The 17,564-nt window shown below is 49.8% G+C and overlaps 1 protein-coding gene across 1 annotated transcript; it reads left to right on the forward strand.

Moving 5' to 3' along the window:
* Positions 1-8,212: 8,212 nt before the first annotated feature.
* LOC309648093 (cytochrome P450 2F5-like) lies at positions 8,213-15,350 on the forward strand (the record flags this gene model as incomplete). Its single annotated transcript, XM_082436190.1, is given in 10 exon segments — positions 8,213-8,353; positions 10,837-10,962; positions 11,262-11,438; positions 11,840-11,981; positions 12,836-12,850; positions 12,853-12,951; positions 12,954-13,018; positions 13,624-13,764; positions 13,766-13,769; positions 14,906-15,350. Coding segments are annotated over 10 exon segments (1,083 nt in total). The 3' UTR covers positions 15,079-15,350.
* Positions 15,351-17,564: the final 2,214 nt, after the last annotated feature.

Here is a 17,564-nt window from a genome sequence, read left to right on the forward strand (position 1 = left end):
AGGAGGAAAGGGAATGGCCAATACACATCTGAAATGCTCAACCCAGTAATCATTTGGAGAAAAGTAAATTAAAACGAGATATTTCACACTCGTCAGATTAACAAAAGTTTATAATTGATAGGAACAAATATTGAAGGACAACACAGGAATCTTTATATACTATGGGTGGGGTATAAATTAGTTAAGCTAACTTTGCAGAGCAATTTGGCAATGCCTAGCTGAGTTCAAGTTGCACATATACTGCAACCCAGAAATTCCACTTCTGGCAATCGACCCTAGAAAAATTCTCACAGCTGTACACAGGAGACAGCCCGACTAGAATGTCAACTCCGTGAGAACAGGGCATTTTTTTTTTTCTGTTTTCTTTGCTGTATTCCCAGTAACTATACAGTTGACCCTTGAACAATGCAGCGTTTGGAGGAGCTGCCTCCTGGCAATGAAAAATCCGCCTGTAACTTTACAGCCGGCCCTCCGAATCCTCAGTTCCACATCTGCAGAGTCAAGCAACCCTGATCATGTACATATAGTACATATTTCCTGAAAAAAAATCCAAGTCAAGTGGCCCCGCAACACAATTCAAACCCATGTTGTTCAAGGGTCAACTGTAGTTAGCTGGTCCTCGATTAATACTTGTTGACTTGATTAATGAGTGACATGGTCGTTTTGAGGAAGATTCCTCTGGTTCCACCTAGGAGCTGCGGACTAGAGGCAGAAGAGGAGGTAAGTAGTGATTTGGGTAGAAATTGACAGGGTCCGTGATGGTGGAGACCGGGTCAGAGAGAGCAGTCATCCCTCCCCTTTTGCACCACTCCCTAATTCCCCAGTAAACTCATCTCCTTCATCCTCTGAGTATGGACATCGTGAGGGTCCCCTCTGCCTCCGCTCTCAGCCGGGAGATTCCTAAGCTCGTCTTGACTAGTCAACCAAGCGTTAAACATTGTGTACAGTGAGACCCCTCAGCATCCTTGTTTAGGGACCTAGGAAACAAAGTCTGGGCTCCTCAGCCCGGCATTCAAAGCCCTTGAATACCCAAATCCTTCCCCCTACATTTATTTTATTTTATTTTATTTTATTTTTTAATTATTATTTATTTATTTATTTATTTTGGCTGTGTTGGGTCTTCGTTTCTGTGCGAGGGCTTCCTCTAGCTGCAGCAAGCGGGGTCCATTCCTCATCGCGGTGCGCGGGCCTCTCACTATCGCGGCCTCTCTTGCTGCAGAGCACAGGCTCCAGACGCGCAGGCTCAGTAGTTGTGGCTCATGGGCCCAGTTGCTCCGCGGCATGTGGGATCTTCCCAGACCAGGGCTCGAACCCATGTCCCCTGCATTAGCAGGCAGATTCTCAACCACTGCGCCACCAGGGAAGCCCTATTTTATTTTATTTTATTTTTAAATTAATTTTTATTTGAGTATAGTTGCTTTACAATGTTGTGTTAGTTTTTACTGTACTGCAAAGTGAATCAGCTATACATATACATATATCCCCTCTTTTTTGGATTTCCTTCCCATTTAGATCACCACAGAGCACTGAATAGAGTTTCCTGTGCTGTACAGTAGGTTCTCGTTAGTTATCTATTTTATACATAGTATCAATAGTGTATATATGTCAATCCCAATCTCCCAATTCATCCCACCCCCCCTTTCCCCCTTGGTATCCATACATTTGTTCTCTACATCTGTGTCTCTATCTCTGCTCTGCAAATAATGTTATCTATACCATTTTTCTAGATTCCACACATATGCACTAACATACAATATTCTTCTCTTTCTGACTTACTTCACGCTGCATGACAGTCTCTAGGTCCATTCCCCCCTACATTTAAATCCCCCTAGGGACCTGAGAGGTGACCAGCAAGTGATTTGGGCTGCTTCATCAGGTCCCCTTCTCCATCTGTCTTTCACTCTCACCTCTGGGGTCTTCCACCTCCCGGAGTGTGCCTTTGACTGTCAGCTTGTGTGATAACTCCCTTCCTGATGTTTCCCTGTGTTTTTCTGATTTGTGCCCCTTCCTCCCCTTCTTCCCCCTTCTTTGAAGCTCCTGTACTTGTAGCCTTTCCTTGCAGTCCTTCAGTAATATTCACCTGACTGTCATCTGTTCTGCTGAGATGGAACATCTGTGGTTGTTTGATTTCTTCCAAGTGTGCGCTCCTCTCAATTTCTCCTTTGCGTATTCTTCTGCCATCCAGCCCCCATTGCTATACATAGTGGAACTGCTTAATGGGTAGTTCTCACCCACACTGATGTGCTCCCAGAAGGAGGGGGGAGTTCCTCTCCTGCTCCACTCAAATCCCCAGTTCCTTAAGTCTGTCTTCACTTCATCAGCTCCCCTATCTCTGCTTTCAACCCCAGGTCAACTCTCCAAGTCTATGACTGAACAAGGAAGCCACATTCCCACTGCCCCTGACCCTTTACATGCCAGAGGGAGGCTGAAGGGACAATGAGGGGGAGTGTCTCTGGGTCCCGAGGGTTGTAATGGAGAAGGATCTGGGGGGATGTGAGTGCGCTTTTCTTCAGGGAGCTCCCTGTGCCCAGGAGCGGAGGGGAAGGAGATAGTGCCACCTTGCATTCCCACAGGCAGATGTAGGAAAGGATGTAGGCTCAGGAAAGGATTTGGTGGACATGGGGGCAATTTATTCTCTCTCCCTTCTGTAAGAATCCAGGTATTAATGTTAGTGGGGTGGGTTTGGGATTCTCAGGTTCTAGAATGCAATGATTCAAACCCCTTCTAAAGCTTTCCTGGGGTGGCAAGGGGGGGTCTCAGAGCTGGGCTGTGCTTGATGGGACTGGAAACCTCATTTCTCTCCACCCCTTCTCGCACCCTCACCTGCCGCTGACATAGAGGAAAGGTTCAGGACTGGGGCACAACTCAACTTCAGGGCTGTAAACTGACACTGCACAAACCACCTCAGCCTCTTCTTTGGAATTCTCCCTCCCTTTTCATCCCTGCCTCACCCAGGGAGAGAATATCAGGGTACCTTTACCTGGGCTTTGGGAGGCCCAGGAAGGATCAAGAACAGTTCTCAGGTACCAGCTGTTCACACTGTCAGGTGCTCTGCTAAGCCTGTGACATGCCTGAGTTCACTGAGTTCCCTCAACAACCCTTTGGTGCAGAGACCAACATCCCCATTTGTCAGACAAGGTCACTGAGGCTCAGAAAGGAATGGTCCCTTATCTAGGACACCCAGAAAGGATGAGGCAGAGCTGGGATTCATGCCCTGGTCTGCCTCACTCCAGAGTCCACACCTCCATAACATCTACTGATTCACTAAACATTCCTCGAGCACTTATGAGTCAAGCAATGTGGACATAGTAGCAAACAGACATAAGTCCTGCTCTCTCGGGGTTTACTTTCTAGGAGGGCAGAGAGGCTGTAAATAGATAAACACATGTCTATTCTAATGTCAGGGAGTAGTGAGTGCCTCAGGGAATACAGCAGGTAACAGCTGCAGAGGAATGGAGGTGGCTCTTTCTGATAGAATGGTCAGAGCAGGCTTCTGTGAGGAGACTTTGAGCAGACACCTGAATGAAGTGAGGGAATGAGCCAAGCAGATGAGTCGGGAGAACAGAGAAGACAGTCTGTGGAGCTAAACCCAGCTTGCAGATTTTTTAAAATGTGTTTCACATGGTATCAGAAGAGGACTTTGAGTCAACCAAGTTCTTGTTCCGTCACCAAATCCTCCCAATTTCTTTTTTTTTTAATTGAAGTATAGTTCATTTACAATGTTGTGTTAGTTTCAGGTGTACAGCAAAGTGATTCAGCTATATATATTATATATATATTTATACATAAGGTATATATACTTTTTCAGATTCTTTTCCATTATAGGTTACTACAAAATATTGAATACAGTTCCTTGTTGTTTATCTATTTTATATACAGTTTGTGTGAATATGTTAATCCCAAACTCCTAATTTATCCCCCCCCCCAACTTTCCCCTTTGGTAACCATAAGTTTGTTTTCTATGTCTGTGAGTCTATTTCTGCTTTGTAAATAAGTTCGTTTGTGTCATTTTTTTAGATTCCACATATAAGTGATAGCATATGGTATTTGTCTTTCTCTGTCTGACTTACTTCACTTAATATGATAATCTTTAAGTCCACCCATGTTGCTGCAAATGGTATTATTTCAATCTTTTTTATGGCTGAGTAATCGTCCACTGTATATATATATGTATACCACAGTTTCTTTATCCATTCCTCTCTCAATGGACATTTAGGTTGCTTCCATGTCTTGGCTATTGTCAATAGTGCTACTATGAACATTGGGGTACACGTATCTGTTCGAATTAGAGTTTTCTCCGTATATATCCCCAGGAGTGGGATTGCTGGATCATATGGTAACTCTACTTTTAGTTTTTTAAGGAACCTCCATACTGTCTTTCATAGTGGCTGCACCAATTTACATTCCCACCAACAGTGTGGGAGGGTTCCTTTTTCCCCCCACCCATACCAGTACTTGTTATTTGTAGACTTTTTGACAGTGGCCATTCTGACTGGTGTGTTAACTACTCCCAATTTCTGATTCCTTTGAAAACCCGGAGCTGTGTCCTTTGGGGCTACTCCATCCTCCCTCCCCAGGCATAGCATCTAGTATGGCCCCTGTGCACAGCCCACCTACCCAGGTGCAGAGTGGTGCTGTCCAGGTACCAGGTTCTGAAGAAAAGGTCTCATGGAAAAAAAAAAGTCTCATGGACAGTGCAGAGGAGCTTGGAGCCTTTAAAGAGCTCCCTTCCACTGTGGGATGGTGAAGCCAGCACTGGGACGTCTATCCCCAAACTCCCCCTATTCCTTGATACTCAACCTAGAGGAGCACTTGGGTGCTTAGAGAGCATGTAACCAAAACAACCAAATTAAAAACATAGTTCATTCATTTATTCAATATGCAGCTCATTTATTCAATAAGCAGCTCTAGTGCTAGGAATCACCCAGTAGGCTCTGGCAGTCATACTCTTGTCAAAGGCTGGCAACCATTCTGACTGGTCAGTGCCCATGCCAAACACTTGCAAAAACTTTTCCCACTGAAACTATTATTCAGGCCCATCCTTTACCCCTCAGCTTCTCCCTCACTCTGCCCTTCAGTCTCCCTTCCCTGCAGTTCATGACTCTGTAGACTTGAGGCTCCTCAACACCTCCCCGAACTCTTCCTGCAACCTCTCCAGTGCCTCTTCTGCAGCAGGAGATCTTGCAGTCAGAACACAAGAAAGACAAAAACTGCTAAAAACTCTATTCTTTCATGGAATCCAGGGTTTGGGCTAACATCTGACCACAGTTCTGGGGTCAGCAAAATTATTATATATTATAGAATTAGAAAGGGATAAATGGGACTCAGGCTCCCTCAAACGCCTCCTTCACTGTGAGTATGTAGGATTACGACTCTATGCATTTGTCGAAACCCATAGAACTGTACAGCACAAAGAGTGAATTTTATCATATGTACATTTTAAAAATCCACCAGGATGTAGCGGAACTCAAAATGGAATACAAACTGTAACAACTGAACCTAACTGTATTACCAATTATATACTGTATTTACCTAACTGTTTTACTTAAAAAGGGTGGGGATGAAAAGAACTAACTGAAGTAACTTTGGGAAAAAGAAACTTGACTGTATGTTGTATGTCTAAAGACAAAAATAACTGTACACAAATACTACATTCTAGTTAGTAAATTTATTTCTCACTGGGTGTGGGTTAGCAACTGTGAGACTATTTTATGTACATATGAAAGTTGAACAGATAAGTAAATAGATTGTAAAAAAAAGAATGAGAGTCAAATTCTTGCTATCAAGGAAAGAATTTTCATGGGACTTCCCTGGTGGCGCAGTGGTTGAGAATCCGCCTGCCAATGCAGGGGACGTGGGTTCGAGGCCTGGTCTGGGAAGATCCCACATGCTGTGGAGCAACTAAGCCCATGTGCCACAACTACTGAGCCTGCGTGCCACAACTACTGAAGCCTGCACGCCTAGAGCCTGTGCTCTGCAACAAGAGAAGCCACCACTATGAGAAGCCTGTACACTGCTACAAAGAGTAGCCCCGGCTTGCCACAACTAGAGAAAGCCCTCACACAGCAATGAACACCCAACACAGCCAAAAATTAATTAATTAATTAATTAATTAATTTTTTAAAAACAAGACTTTTCAAATAGGGAAAGCTAGAATGGACCCTGTGTGTTAGATCGAAATCAGAGATATCAATATGAATTGTTTTTGAGAGAGAAAGAGAGAGAGCTCTCCAAGCTCTGTCCACTGAGAGGGCCAATAAGCAAGGATATCCCACTAGCAATAAGCCCAGCTAATACCCAGATCTTGGTTTCTAAATACCATCTTCCAATAAAAGGAATCAGGACTCTTTAGAGAAGTGATTGATTCCAGGGCTGGGACAGGGAAAATATAAAAACATTTATGGGAATTCCCTGGCTGTTCAGTGGTTAGGACTCTGTGCTTCCATTGCAGGGGCCATGGGTTTGATCCTTGGTCAGGGAACTGAGATCCCGCAAGCCGGAAGGCGCATATGTGGCTCAGATTCTGGTAGGTGAGCGAGCATAGTGGTGGAGAAAGAGCTAATTCTCTTCCGATTGCTATTTTCTCTATGGGATAAGAAATGGGACCACCAAGAGAGTGATGTGGAAGGAAAGGGTCATGGAGGTTTGAGGGAGCAAGAAAAAATGTAACAGTTGGGGCTCAAGGAGAGGCTAATTAGAGATGAGGAAGGTTCAGCTGCCCTTGGTGTGTTTCAGTTTCTCCACCAGTGTTTCCCAACTGGGTTGGACTTTGCCCCCAAGTGGACATTAAATAACGACTGGGGTCATTTTTGATTTTTTACAGCTGGGCGGAGGTCTGCTACTGACATCTTGTGGGTAGAGACCAGAGATACTGCTAAACATCCTACCACTCATAGGACAGTCCCCCCACCCAAAAAGGATGATCTAGCCCAAATGTCAACAGTGCCAAGGTTAAGGAAACTCACAATACATCCCTCCCTACCCCATGTTCCCTCTGTAGCAGGAGAGCAAGTCACACCACAAGAAGAACTCAGAGCCCCTTAAAACTCCCCTTCTCATGAATCCCAAGTTCCCCAGTAAGGCAGTCCCATCAGGCCCCTCTCAACCCAGTTCTAGGGTCAGGGAAGTGTCACTTATGGGGTTCAGGTAGATCCATTACTGCTCCCTTCCCCCAGAAGTAGGGGTAGATGCCAAGGGAAACTAGAAATACATAATCCCGTAATCAAGCCTTCACCCCTCTTCCAGGACCTGCCCTAACCTGCCTTTCTGGGACTTAAATAATAGCATGGGCCCCATCTCCATCCCAACGTATTCCTGGGACTGGGGTGTCAAATCCCCCAGAAACTCCAAGCACTTCCTCCCCCGCCCCCATGGGAAAACTACCATCGTGTCCACCAACGGACCTGGGGGGGCACCAACACCTCCACCTGGCATCCCAGACCCTTGACTTCTGGGGCTCTCTCCCCGACCCTAACCTCGAGGAACTGGAGTCCTAGCCCAACTCCAGCCTTTTGCAATCTGCACTTCTGACCTAGCAAGGAGTTGAGTAACTGTGGCCAGTTTCTGGGGCGGGAGCCAAGAGCAGACAGAGCTGGTGGGGAGCTTAAGAGAGCCTCGGAGGTGGAGGTGAGGCAGGAGGTAAATGCCCCCCCCCGCACCCCAGGGTAAAGCAACTGGAGATTTGTTCCCTGTGGACCAATACTCCAAGACAAGCATAGCAGGACAATCGAGGGAGGAGGCCGGGCCCTACCCAGGTAGAAGAGAAGAGACCACATATTTCTCATTCTCTAAGTCAGGAGACCTCCCCGACTACACATGCACAGAAAAGCTCCTTGGAGGTCAAAAAGGGAGGGGGCGCCACCCCATAGTAAGTGAAGATAACTACCCATAGTCCTCTTCGGTAGAATCCAGCTCGGCTAAGAGATGTGCACGCACACATGGGAGGGTCCTGAGATAAACTGAATACGGACTCTGAGCCAGGCAAATCAAAATGATTGGCCAAAGGAAACCTGGAAGAAATGCCCCATTATAAGTGACTTAAACTGCCACAAGGGCGTGACTCTCTCTCTGAGTCTGCCCATGTGTCTATCCACACGTACTGTACTTTTTTCTCCTAATAAATACTTTACTTGTTTCACTACTTTCCGTCTTTGTGGGAATTCTTTTCTGCAAAGCCGCAGGGCCAGGGGCCGTGTCACTGACCAGTGGTCTAATGGCGAGGATTCGGTGCTCTCACCACCGCGACCCGACCACAGTCACTGGCCGGGAGCTGAAACCCTGCTTCAAGCCGCTGCAAGGCCAAGGCCACCAGAGATCAGAGGTGTACGTGGGCAGTAGCGGGAGTACCATTCACGTCTGAGGTCCTTTCTCCTGAGGCTTCTGCCTGCCCTGCCCTTCTCCCAAATCCTCCTTCAACCTTAGCCTGGCTTCAGTCCTGTCCGCTGCAGTCCAGCTCTTGGAGGTGTGACAGACAGAAAGAAAAAGAGACAGGGAGACACCCAGACAGTCAGGAGAAGATGGTGACTGAGAAAGATCACAGGGAGAAAGAAGCAGAGAGAAAGAGAAAGGGCCACAAAGAGAATTAGAGATGGAATAGAGGGTGAAAGATAGAGACCCAGAGACACAAAGGGAGAGAGGATGAGAGAGACAGAGACATAAAAAGAGACAAGAAGTTTCAGAAGCAGAAGCAAAGAGAGACGCATACAGAATTTCAGAGACAAACTGCAAGAGACAGAAAAGGGGGAGAAGAGTTGTGAAAATGGGCCCCCAGAGAATGAGAAAACTTCTGCCCAGGACAGAGATCCTGCCCCCATCCTTGCCCCTTCATTTTGCCACAGCTCCGTCACCCCAAACCAGACCCAGAACCAGATCCAGGGTCCCCAGTGGCAAAAAAATGGAGAAAACTTCACCCCAATCCAGGGCAGATGGACACCACTGGCCACAGTGAGAAGAGCTGAGGTGAGCCTATAGTAGGAGGAGGTGGGGTTCCCAAGGAACCCACTCAGGGCATCATTTCAGCTGGCTGTGAGCCCCGGCCCCATGCAAATAATGCAGGAAGACGGGAGGGATTAAAAGGCACTGGGAGAACTAGGAAAAAGGGGGGCAAGGTGGTGCGGACAGAGATGATTTAAAAGCAGCCCCTACCCCCAGACACATTCAGAGCCCCTGAGCACACATCTGGAGCAGCCACTGCCAGTCGGATCAGACCCTCCAGAACACACCTCAGCTGTCCCAACAGCTCAACAGGTAAAGGGCAGATCACAGAGGAGGGGTTAGCTCTCAAGAGAGGGGGTCACTGGCTCCATCTCCCTGTCTCGGAGACTGGCTGGGGTCTCCCTTGTCATCTCCTCTGGGGGCTCTCAGGGCCTCTAGGTCTGTCTCTCGGGGGCTCTCTCTGGGACTCTGTTGTTTCACTTATCAAAGTGTTTCAGAGCTCCGAGCCAGCACTGGGCACTGGACACTCTGTACTAATGCTTTGCCCAGCCAGTGGCATCTCTCTCTGGAATGTGACCCCGGGGTTCAGGACACCTTTCTGTCTGTTTCTGCTTCTGCCCTGCCTCTGTCTCAAGTCTGTCTTGGTCTCTGTCTCTGTGTCTCTGTCTAATATTCCCTGTCTGTCTCTCTCTGTCTCTCTCTCTCCCTCCATGTCTCTCTGTCTCTGTGTATCTCTATCACTCTCTTCTCCATCAGCCTCTGGGTTTGGCTCTGCCTCTTCCTCTCTCTGTCTGTCTCTCACCCTCTTCCTGTCTATCTTTCAGTGTCCATCTCTATGTCTCTCAGTAAGTATATATCTCCGTCTCTCCATCTCTCTCTTCTCTTTCTCTAGTTCTGTGTCTCTCTAGTTCTATCTCCTTTCTCTAGTTTCTCTCTGTCTCCCTCTCTGTGATTTTCTCTGGCTATTTCTGTGTCTTGATTTGTCTGTCTCTGTCCTGTGTGTCTCTATTTCTCTTTATCACTATATCTGTGTGAGAGTCAGTCTCATGAAACATGATAGATGATAAACGATAGATAGGGGACTTCCCTGGTGGCGCAGTGGTTGGGAATCCACCTGCCAGTGCAGGGGACACGGGTTCGAGCCCTGGTCCAGGAAGATCTCACATGCCGCAGAGCAGCTGAGCCCACCACAACTACTGAGCCTGCACTCTAGAGCCCACGAGCCACAAGTACTGAGACCGCGTGCCACAACTGCTGAAGCCCGTGCTCCTAGAGCCTGTGCTCCGCAACAAGAGAAGCCACCGCAATGAGAAGCCCGCGCACTGCAACGAAGAGTAGCCTTCGCTTGCCGCAACTAGAGAAAAGCCCGCGCGCAGCAACGAAGACCCAACACAGCCATAAATAAATAAATAAATTTATTTTTAAAAAATGATAGATAAATGATAGGTAGACATCCATAGATATTTGGATATCTCACTCTCATTTCTGTCTCATCATCTCCAATTGTACCTCTCTGGCTCTCTTAGTGTCTGTCTCTATCTCTCTTCTGTCCTTCTCCATCTGTCTCGATTTCTGTCTGTCTCGATTTGTCTGTCTCTCTGTATTTTGACTACCTCATGCCCTTTTCCTCTCTCCCTCTCCCTTCCCCTCTCCCTCCTTCTCTCCCCTGTCCCCTGGCCTTTCCCTGTCTCTGCCTCTGTCTACTTCCTTTCTTCTCTCCATCTGCACCCATTTCCAGGGTCTGGGGAAGGCAAGTTCCAGAAGGAGATGAGGAGTGAAGGAATCCCACTCCCTCCCCAGAGCTGCCTTCTCCCCATTGTACCTGCCCAACCCCCTCCCCCAAACCCCCTCCACCCGCCCAGGTGACTGCAGGGGCCTTCACCATGGACAGCATAAGCACAGCCATCTTGCTCCCGCTCCTGGCTCTCGTCTGTCTGTTCCCGTTTCGACTACGACGATAAGCGTCTCCTCACCATTATCCACCCCATCAATGACAACTTCCAAATCATGAGCAGCCCCTGGGGAGAGGTCAGGAGGCCTAGTTCCACGGGCGAGAGGGTTGGGGGTCCAGCCCTTCCAGGGATATAGGGGGAAGCAGTGGGCAGGGAAGGAATTGCGATTGGCCCTGCCAGGCCCCGCCCCTTTCTGTCTGACCCTGCCCCCGAGGTATGCGGCCCTGCCCACTCCACAGGGGCTCCACCTACACATAGCCCCCGCCCCACCCTACACACACACACACACACACACACACACACGCACGCACACACGCACCCTACCTCCCTGCCTGCCTGTTCCTCCTCATCCCTACAGCTCTGCTGCATCCTCAGCGGTACAATATCTTTCCGAGCCTCCCGGACTGGGTTCCCGGGCTGCACCAACACCTTTTCCAGAACTTCGGACGCATGAAGAACTTCATCGCCCGCAGCGTCCGTGACCACCAGGCCTCCCTCGACCCAAACTCTCCCTGGGACTTCATTGATTGCTTCCTTACCAAGATAGCACAGGTAAGCCCTGCCTGGAAGTCCCATCTCTGGTCTGACCTGCTATCCTGCCTCAAACCAACAAGGATCCCGAGTTGAGCGCGTTTGGGTCTAATCTCCCCACATCCGGGTAGTGAAGCTGGAACACCTGGCTCTGCTGGGGCCACTCGGGGCCTCCGCCAATTAACAGCTCTTTAAGAAATCCTTAAGGATTTGTTAATTGTGGGCCCCGCGGCTGAGATTCTCCCTACCCTGCCCTTCCGCGATCCCCAGCTCCCTCAAGGAAAGAAAGTTAAAGAGAGGAGGGACTGAAGTGGCACCCAGTAGCAGTTGTGCAGGTCTGCGGGGAGCGGGTCGCACAGGATCCGAGCCCGCAGGATCTCCCCCCGGCCTTGGCTCACATCCCCACCTCTTATCCCCCGCAGGAGAAGCAGGGCCCGCTGAGCCACTTCCACATGGATACTCTGCTGATGACCACACACAGTCTGCTCTTTGGAGGCTCCGAGAGCGTGGGTACCACGCTGCGCCACGCCTTCCTCGCGCTCATGAAGTATCCAAAAGTGCAAGGTGCGAGCGCCGGGAGCCTGGTGGGGAGACCCGCCCACACGGCGCGGTAGAGCACACCCGCCCCTCCCGCCTCGAAGCCCCGCCCACAAACAATGGGCTCCAGCCCAGTGTGTCTGGAGTGAGAGCCTCCAGCTCGTGCCTGGGTCGCACAGCCAAACCCGCAAGCCCACCGGAGGCTGACCCCACCCACGTGGTCCCCGCGGTCCACACAGCCTGCCGGGTCTGCCGGGACCCAGACCCCGCCCGCATGATCTTGCTTTGCCGCCCACCTCTGACCCTGCCCGCACAACTCGCACAGCCCGCCCAGAGCCCGGCCCCAGAGCCTCAGCCACTGGGCCTCCCCAGGAACCCATCTCCTCCCACACAGTCTGAACGGCCCGCACCGCACAGTCTGCGACCCCGCCTCCCCAAACCCCACCTCTGGGTCTTTCGCGGAACCTTGGCCTCCAGGACGCTGTGCGGAGCCCGACTGGGTCTTTGCCGCCTGCTTCACCCCCGATTTCTCAGCTCTCCCGCACACCCCACTCACTCCATCCATCCTCCTGCAGCCCTGGTCCTCGAAGTCCCGCCGGCAATCCCATCAGGGGCCTGGACTCCAAGCAGCCCCGAACCCCCTCCGCACAACCCCGCCCCTAGGAGCCCTGGCACGAACGAAACTTACGCCCTCACCTACATCTCTGAACTCAATGCCTCCCTCCGAAGCTCCGGCTAACCTTCACAGGCACCCCTGCAGCGCCCCCCGCCCCCCGACTCGAAAGCATTGACTGGACCCCTTCCACACGCAGGCACACACCTCTTCTCAGCACAGTCAAGCCTGCTGATACCCTCAACAACGCTCCCCCCTCCACCTCCAGCCCGCGTACAGGAGGAGACAGCGTGTTGGGACGCGCGTGGCTGCCTGCGCTGGAGGACCGAGCAGCCATGCCTTACACAGATGCGGTGATCCACGAGGTGCAGCGCTTCGCAGACGTCATCCCATGAGCTTTCCACACCGCGTCACTCGGGACACGACTTTTCAAGGCTTCCTGCTACCCAAGGTGCACTGGACACCTGGCAAACGACACCTGAAACCTTAGGAAGAGGCATCCCAGGCTCTTGCAACAGGCATCTGCGGCTCTAGCAAGGAATATCCGAGGCCCTAGCAATCAGCACCCCGGACCTTAGCAACTGGCAACCCAAGCCCTAGCAACAGACATCTGAGACCCTTAAATCCAGAAACTCAGCCCTATGCCACACCATAGTGGACTAGACCATGTCCTGAACCCCAGACCTCTTCCCTATGGCAGGTTCCTTTCCTAAGACCCTTCTCTGAAATCCCCAAGGTCTGAGACTTCATCCTGGGGAGCCCCTGTACCTAAATACTGTTCTCAGAGACCCCACTCCCGCCCCAGGAACCCCAAATCTGTTCCTACAATGGGGGTATCCCGCATCCCTGCCTCAGACCCCAACAAAACCATTTCCAGCACCCACCACTGGGAACCCTAGACTCCCACACCCTAGACTTCCTGGACCCCTGTGGAGTCCTATGCTCCACCACCCCTTATCATGTCCCCAGGACTCCCAGCTCTGTACAGTGGAAATCCTAGTTTGGGAACCTCCCAGCCCTTCTAACACCACCGATTCTGCCTCTCCACCCACACGGGGCACGGATACCATCACCCTCCTTAATACAGTCCACTACGACCCCAGCCAATTTCTGACGCCCCGGGAATTCAACCCTGAGCATTTTCTGGATGCCAATCAGTCCTTCAGGAAGGGCCCTGCCTTCATGCCTTTCTCAGCATGAGAGTGGTCGGGGCAAGATCCAGTCTTTCTGGCCCAGTATTCCACCTGCATTCCCCAGGCCTAATTCCACTCCCCAAACCCTCTCACTTCTTTGTCCCATCCCACCCTCAGCTTTGGATATGCAAAGACATTCCTTCTCCTTCCCAACTCTGCTCCTATAGGCGGATAGTGACTGAAATCCCCGCGGAGGGAGGCAGGGAGTCAGGATAATATTGTAATTTAACTTGGACTTGGTCACTGTCAGTCTCTCCACTGGGTGGTGCAGTTGAAGTGGTCCTGGTTTTTCTTGGCTTTGGTCTTTACCCGGCTGAAAAAAATCTTTCCTGTTTAACTCAGTATTAGAAAAGGGGGTGGGGTGAATAATAATAGGTAACTTACCATATTGCCTACTGTGCACCAGGTGCTACCTCTGAGAGTGGGGGCTAAGAGCTGGGCTTTGCTGCCAGACCCCAGCTTTGTCATCTTCTAGCTGTGTGGCCTTGGATATGTTCCTTCACCTCTCTGTGCCTCGGTTTTGTTTGTTTTTTTAATATTTATTTATTTATGTATTTATTTATATATTTGGCTGCACCAGGTCTTAGTTGCAGCATGCGGAATCTTTAGTTGATGGGATCTTTAGTTGCGGCATGCGAACTCTTAGCTGCGGCATGTGGGATCTAGTTCCCTGACCAGGGATCAAACCGGGGCCCCCTGCATTGGGAGTGCGGAGTCTTAGCCACTGGACCACCAGGGACGTCCCTGTGCCTCGGTTTTTACATCTATAAAATGAAGATCATAAAAAGGTCCACCTCTTGGAGTTATTAAGAGGATTAAATTAATAGCAGTATAGTGCTTAGAGCATTATATATGTTCACAACAACAAAATGAGGCACTATTACCCTCCCCATTTCAGGTACCTACCCAGAAACTGTGGCTTGCCCAAGATCACGAAACTAGTACTGTCAGAGTTGGAATTCGAACCCCTGCAAGGTTGCACTTGTAGCAGGTCCACGATTTACTTAAACTGTCTTTTCCAGACCTTTAGAGGGATGGGTCCGTGAGTACCCAGCCATTATTCTCATGTTTTCCTTTGAAAGTTGAGGGGGCCCCTCACCCCATCTTGTCTCATTGCTCCTGCCCACCCTTCCTCCCTGTGGGAGGCAGGCTGTGCCTGGGCGAGTCGCTGCGGCGCCGGGAGCTCTTCCTCACCGCCATCCTGCAGAGCTTCTCGCTGGAGCCGCTGGGGGCGCCCGAGGACATCGACCTGACCCCGCTCAGCTCCGGTCTCTGCAATTTGCCGCGGCCTTTCCAGCTGTGCCAGCGCTCGCGCTGACGCCGCATCCCTTCCAGGTTCGCCAGTGAGCGTTGAGGACCGCCCGTTCCCCAGCGCCCCATCCCTCTCGCTGTCACACTCGCTTCCCCTCACCTTGTGCCTGCCACATGCCCATCCCCCATCGCTCCTGTCTTTACCTTCTGCGCCCCCAGAGGCAGAGAAAGCCAAGGGGAAGGGGAAGCGCATGCCTTGTTTTATCCACAGAACTCGTTCTATTGCGCACACTTTGGGGGATTTTGTATCAATTCCTAATAAATTATTTTTATAATAGATTCGAACCTGCCTTGGCTGAATTAAAGGGAGGAGGATAGTCCTCTAGGATGGAGAGAAGGAAGGTCTGGCTGCAGAGAGGGGAGACACCTGGCTGTGATGAGTTCAACCCTCACCCTTAGGGCGGTTAAAAACTGGGAGAAATTGTTTCCTGGAGACAGGCTGGAAGGTAAAGGCTCTGAGGGCTCGAATGAAGACAGAGGCAGAGAAGCCAAGGCCGAGAAAAAGACAGCAGCCTAGAGAGATATGGAAAAGGTCTGCAAGAGATGCAGGGTGCTGTACAAAGATGGAGATGTAAGCAGGGAGAAAGTGAGAGACCCGGAGAAATAAACAGACCTAGAGACTGAGAAATCACAATTACCAACACTTACCTAGTGCTTCCTATTCACACACTGGTCCAAATGCCTCATTTAAATATCCCTATGAGGTAAAGCAATTTTATTATACATTTTTACACGTGAGCAAACTGAGGTTGCTCAGAGAGGTGAAGTGACTTGCCCAAGATTACACAGCCAGAAACGGGCACAGCTGGGTTCGGAACGCAGATCATCTGGCTCCAACACTGCTCTTCAAACTCTTATGAGTCAGAGACACAGAGGAAAGCAGAGAGATAAGAGACTGAGATCTAGGGAGGCAAAGAGAAGACAGAGACAAAGAAAGAAACAAAAATGACCAGAGAAAGAGCAGAAGGGCAATGAATGGGGAAGTGAGACACTGGAAGACTGAAACTCTCCCCCATTTCTCATCCCGCTCATTGGACTGTTTCTTTGTCTTGCAATTCCTCCCTTTGGGGTGGGGATAGCGGTCCCAGGCATGGGGCCTCCCAGCTTGGGACTGGACTTGACAAGCTGACATCTGCTGACAGTAGCTTTTCTCAAGGAGCAGGCATCTCAAGTTTCATTGAGCTGGAGTCAGACTGAATGAGGCTGGCCCCGCCAGCCATGGGCAGACGTGACCTGGAAGGCCCTAGCCTGAGCGGAGTCTCCCCAAGGTCACCCAGAAGCTGGGACATGCTCTGCTGAGTATGGGCCTGGCTGGAAGGAGGCTTATAGGTGGCCCCCACATGGGGTGATGGCTCCCTAATCCCCACACTGTTCCCACCACAGGCCAAGCACAGAGTCTGCCCCAGGGCCCAGGCAGGGACACAGAGGTGGAGGGGGGAAAGGAGAGATTCAGAGGTCCTGAGAAAGAAAGATGGAGAGATGCGGAAAAGAAACACATGACGAAGAGAAAGAGACAGACAGAGATAGAGAGATACATAGAGAGAGATCCTGAAAACCAAAGACTGGGAGTGAGAGAGACAGAGGAGGAGAAAGAGAGGAACTGAGAAAAGGGGAGAGACAGAGATGCCCAAAGAGAAGGAAGACAAGGAGATGCTAAAGTCAAGATGGAAATTAAGAGAGGCACAGAGCTGAAGAGAGACAGAGATCTGAAAGGACAAAAAGAGAACCAGAGAGAAGCCTCAAGAGATGAAACAGAGACAGGCAGGAAGGGAGACAGTCACAAGCATTCAGCCAAAGATAGAGACCGAGAGAAATAGAGTGCGAATTATAGAGCAGCAGAGAGAAACAGAGACAAGAATTTATATCATCTAAGAGTAAATGACAAACTTGAGATTAGATTTGTAATGTGGAACCAAATGAATTAAAAGGCAAGTATAATATTTTAACCATAATTCAAAAAGACACATGCACCCCCATGTTCACTGCAGCACTATTTACAATAGCCAGGTCATGGAAGCAACCTAAATGTCCATCAACAGAAGAATGGATAAAGAAGATGTGGTACATATATACAATGGAATATTACTCAGCCACAAAATTGGGTCATTTGTAGAGACATGGATGGACCTAGAGACTGTCATACAGAGTGAAGTAAGTCAGAAAGGGAAAAATATCTTATATTTATGCATATATGTAGAATCTAGAAAAATGGTACTGATGAACCTGTTTGCAAGGCAGAAGTAGAGATGCAGATGTAGAGAACACACGTATGGACACCAAGGAGGGAAAGGGGGGGTGGGATGAATTGGGAGATTGGGATTGACATATATACACGAATATGTATAAAATAGATAACTAATGAGAACCTGCTGTATAGCACAGGGAACTCTACTCAATGCTCTGTGGTGACCCAAATGGGAAGGAAATCCAAAAAAGAGGGGATATATGTACACACATAGCTGATTCACCTCGCTGTACAGCAGAAACTAACAC

The sequence above is a fragment of the Balaenoptera physalus genome (genome assembly GCF_965194825.1).
Source record: "Balaenoptera physalus genome assembly, chromosome: 19".
Classification (NCBI taxonomy): domain Eukaryota; kingdom Metazoa; phylum Chordata; class Mammalia; order Artiodactyla; family Balaenopteridae; genus Balaenoptera; species Balaenoptera physalus.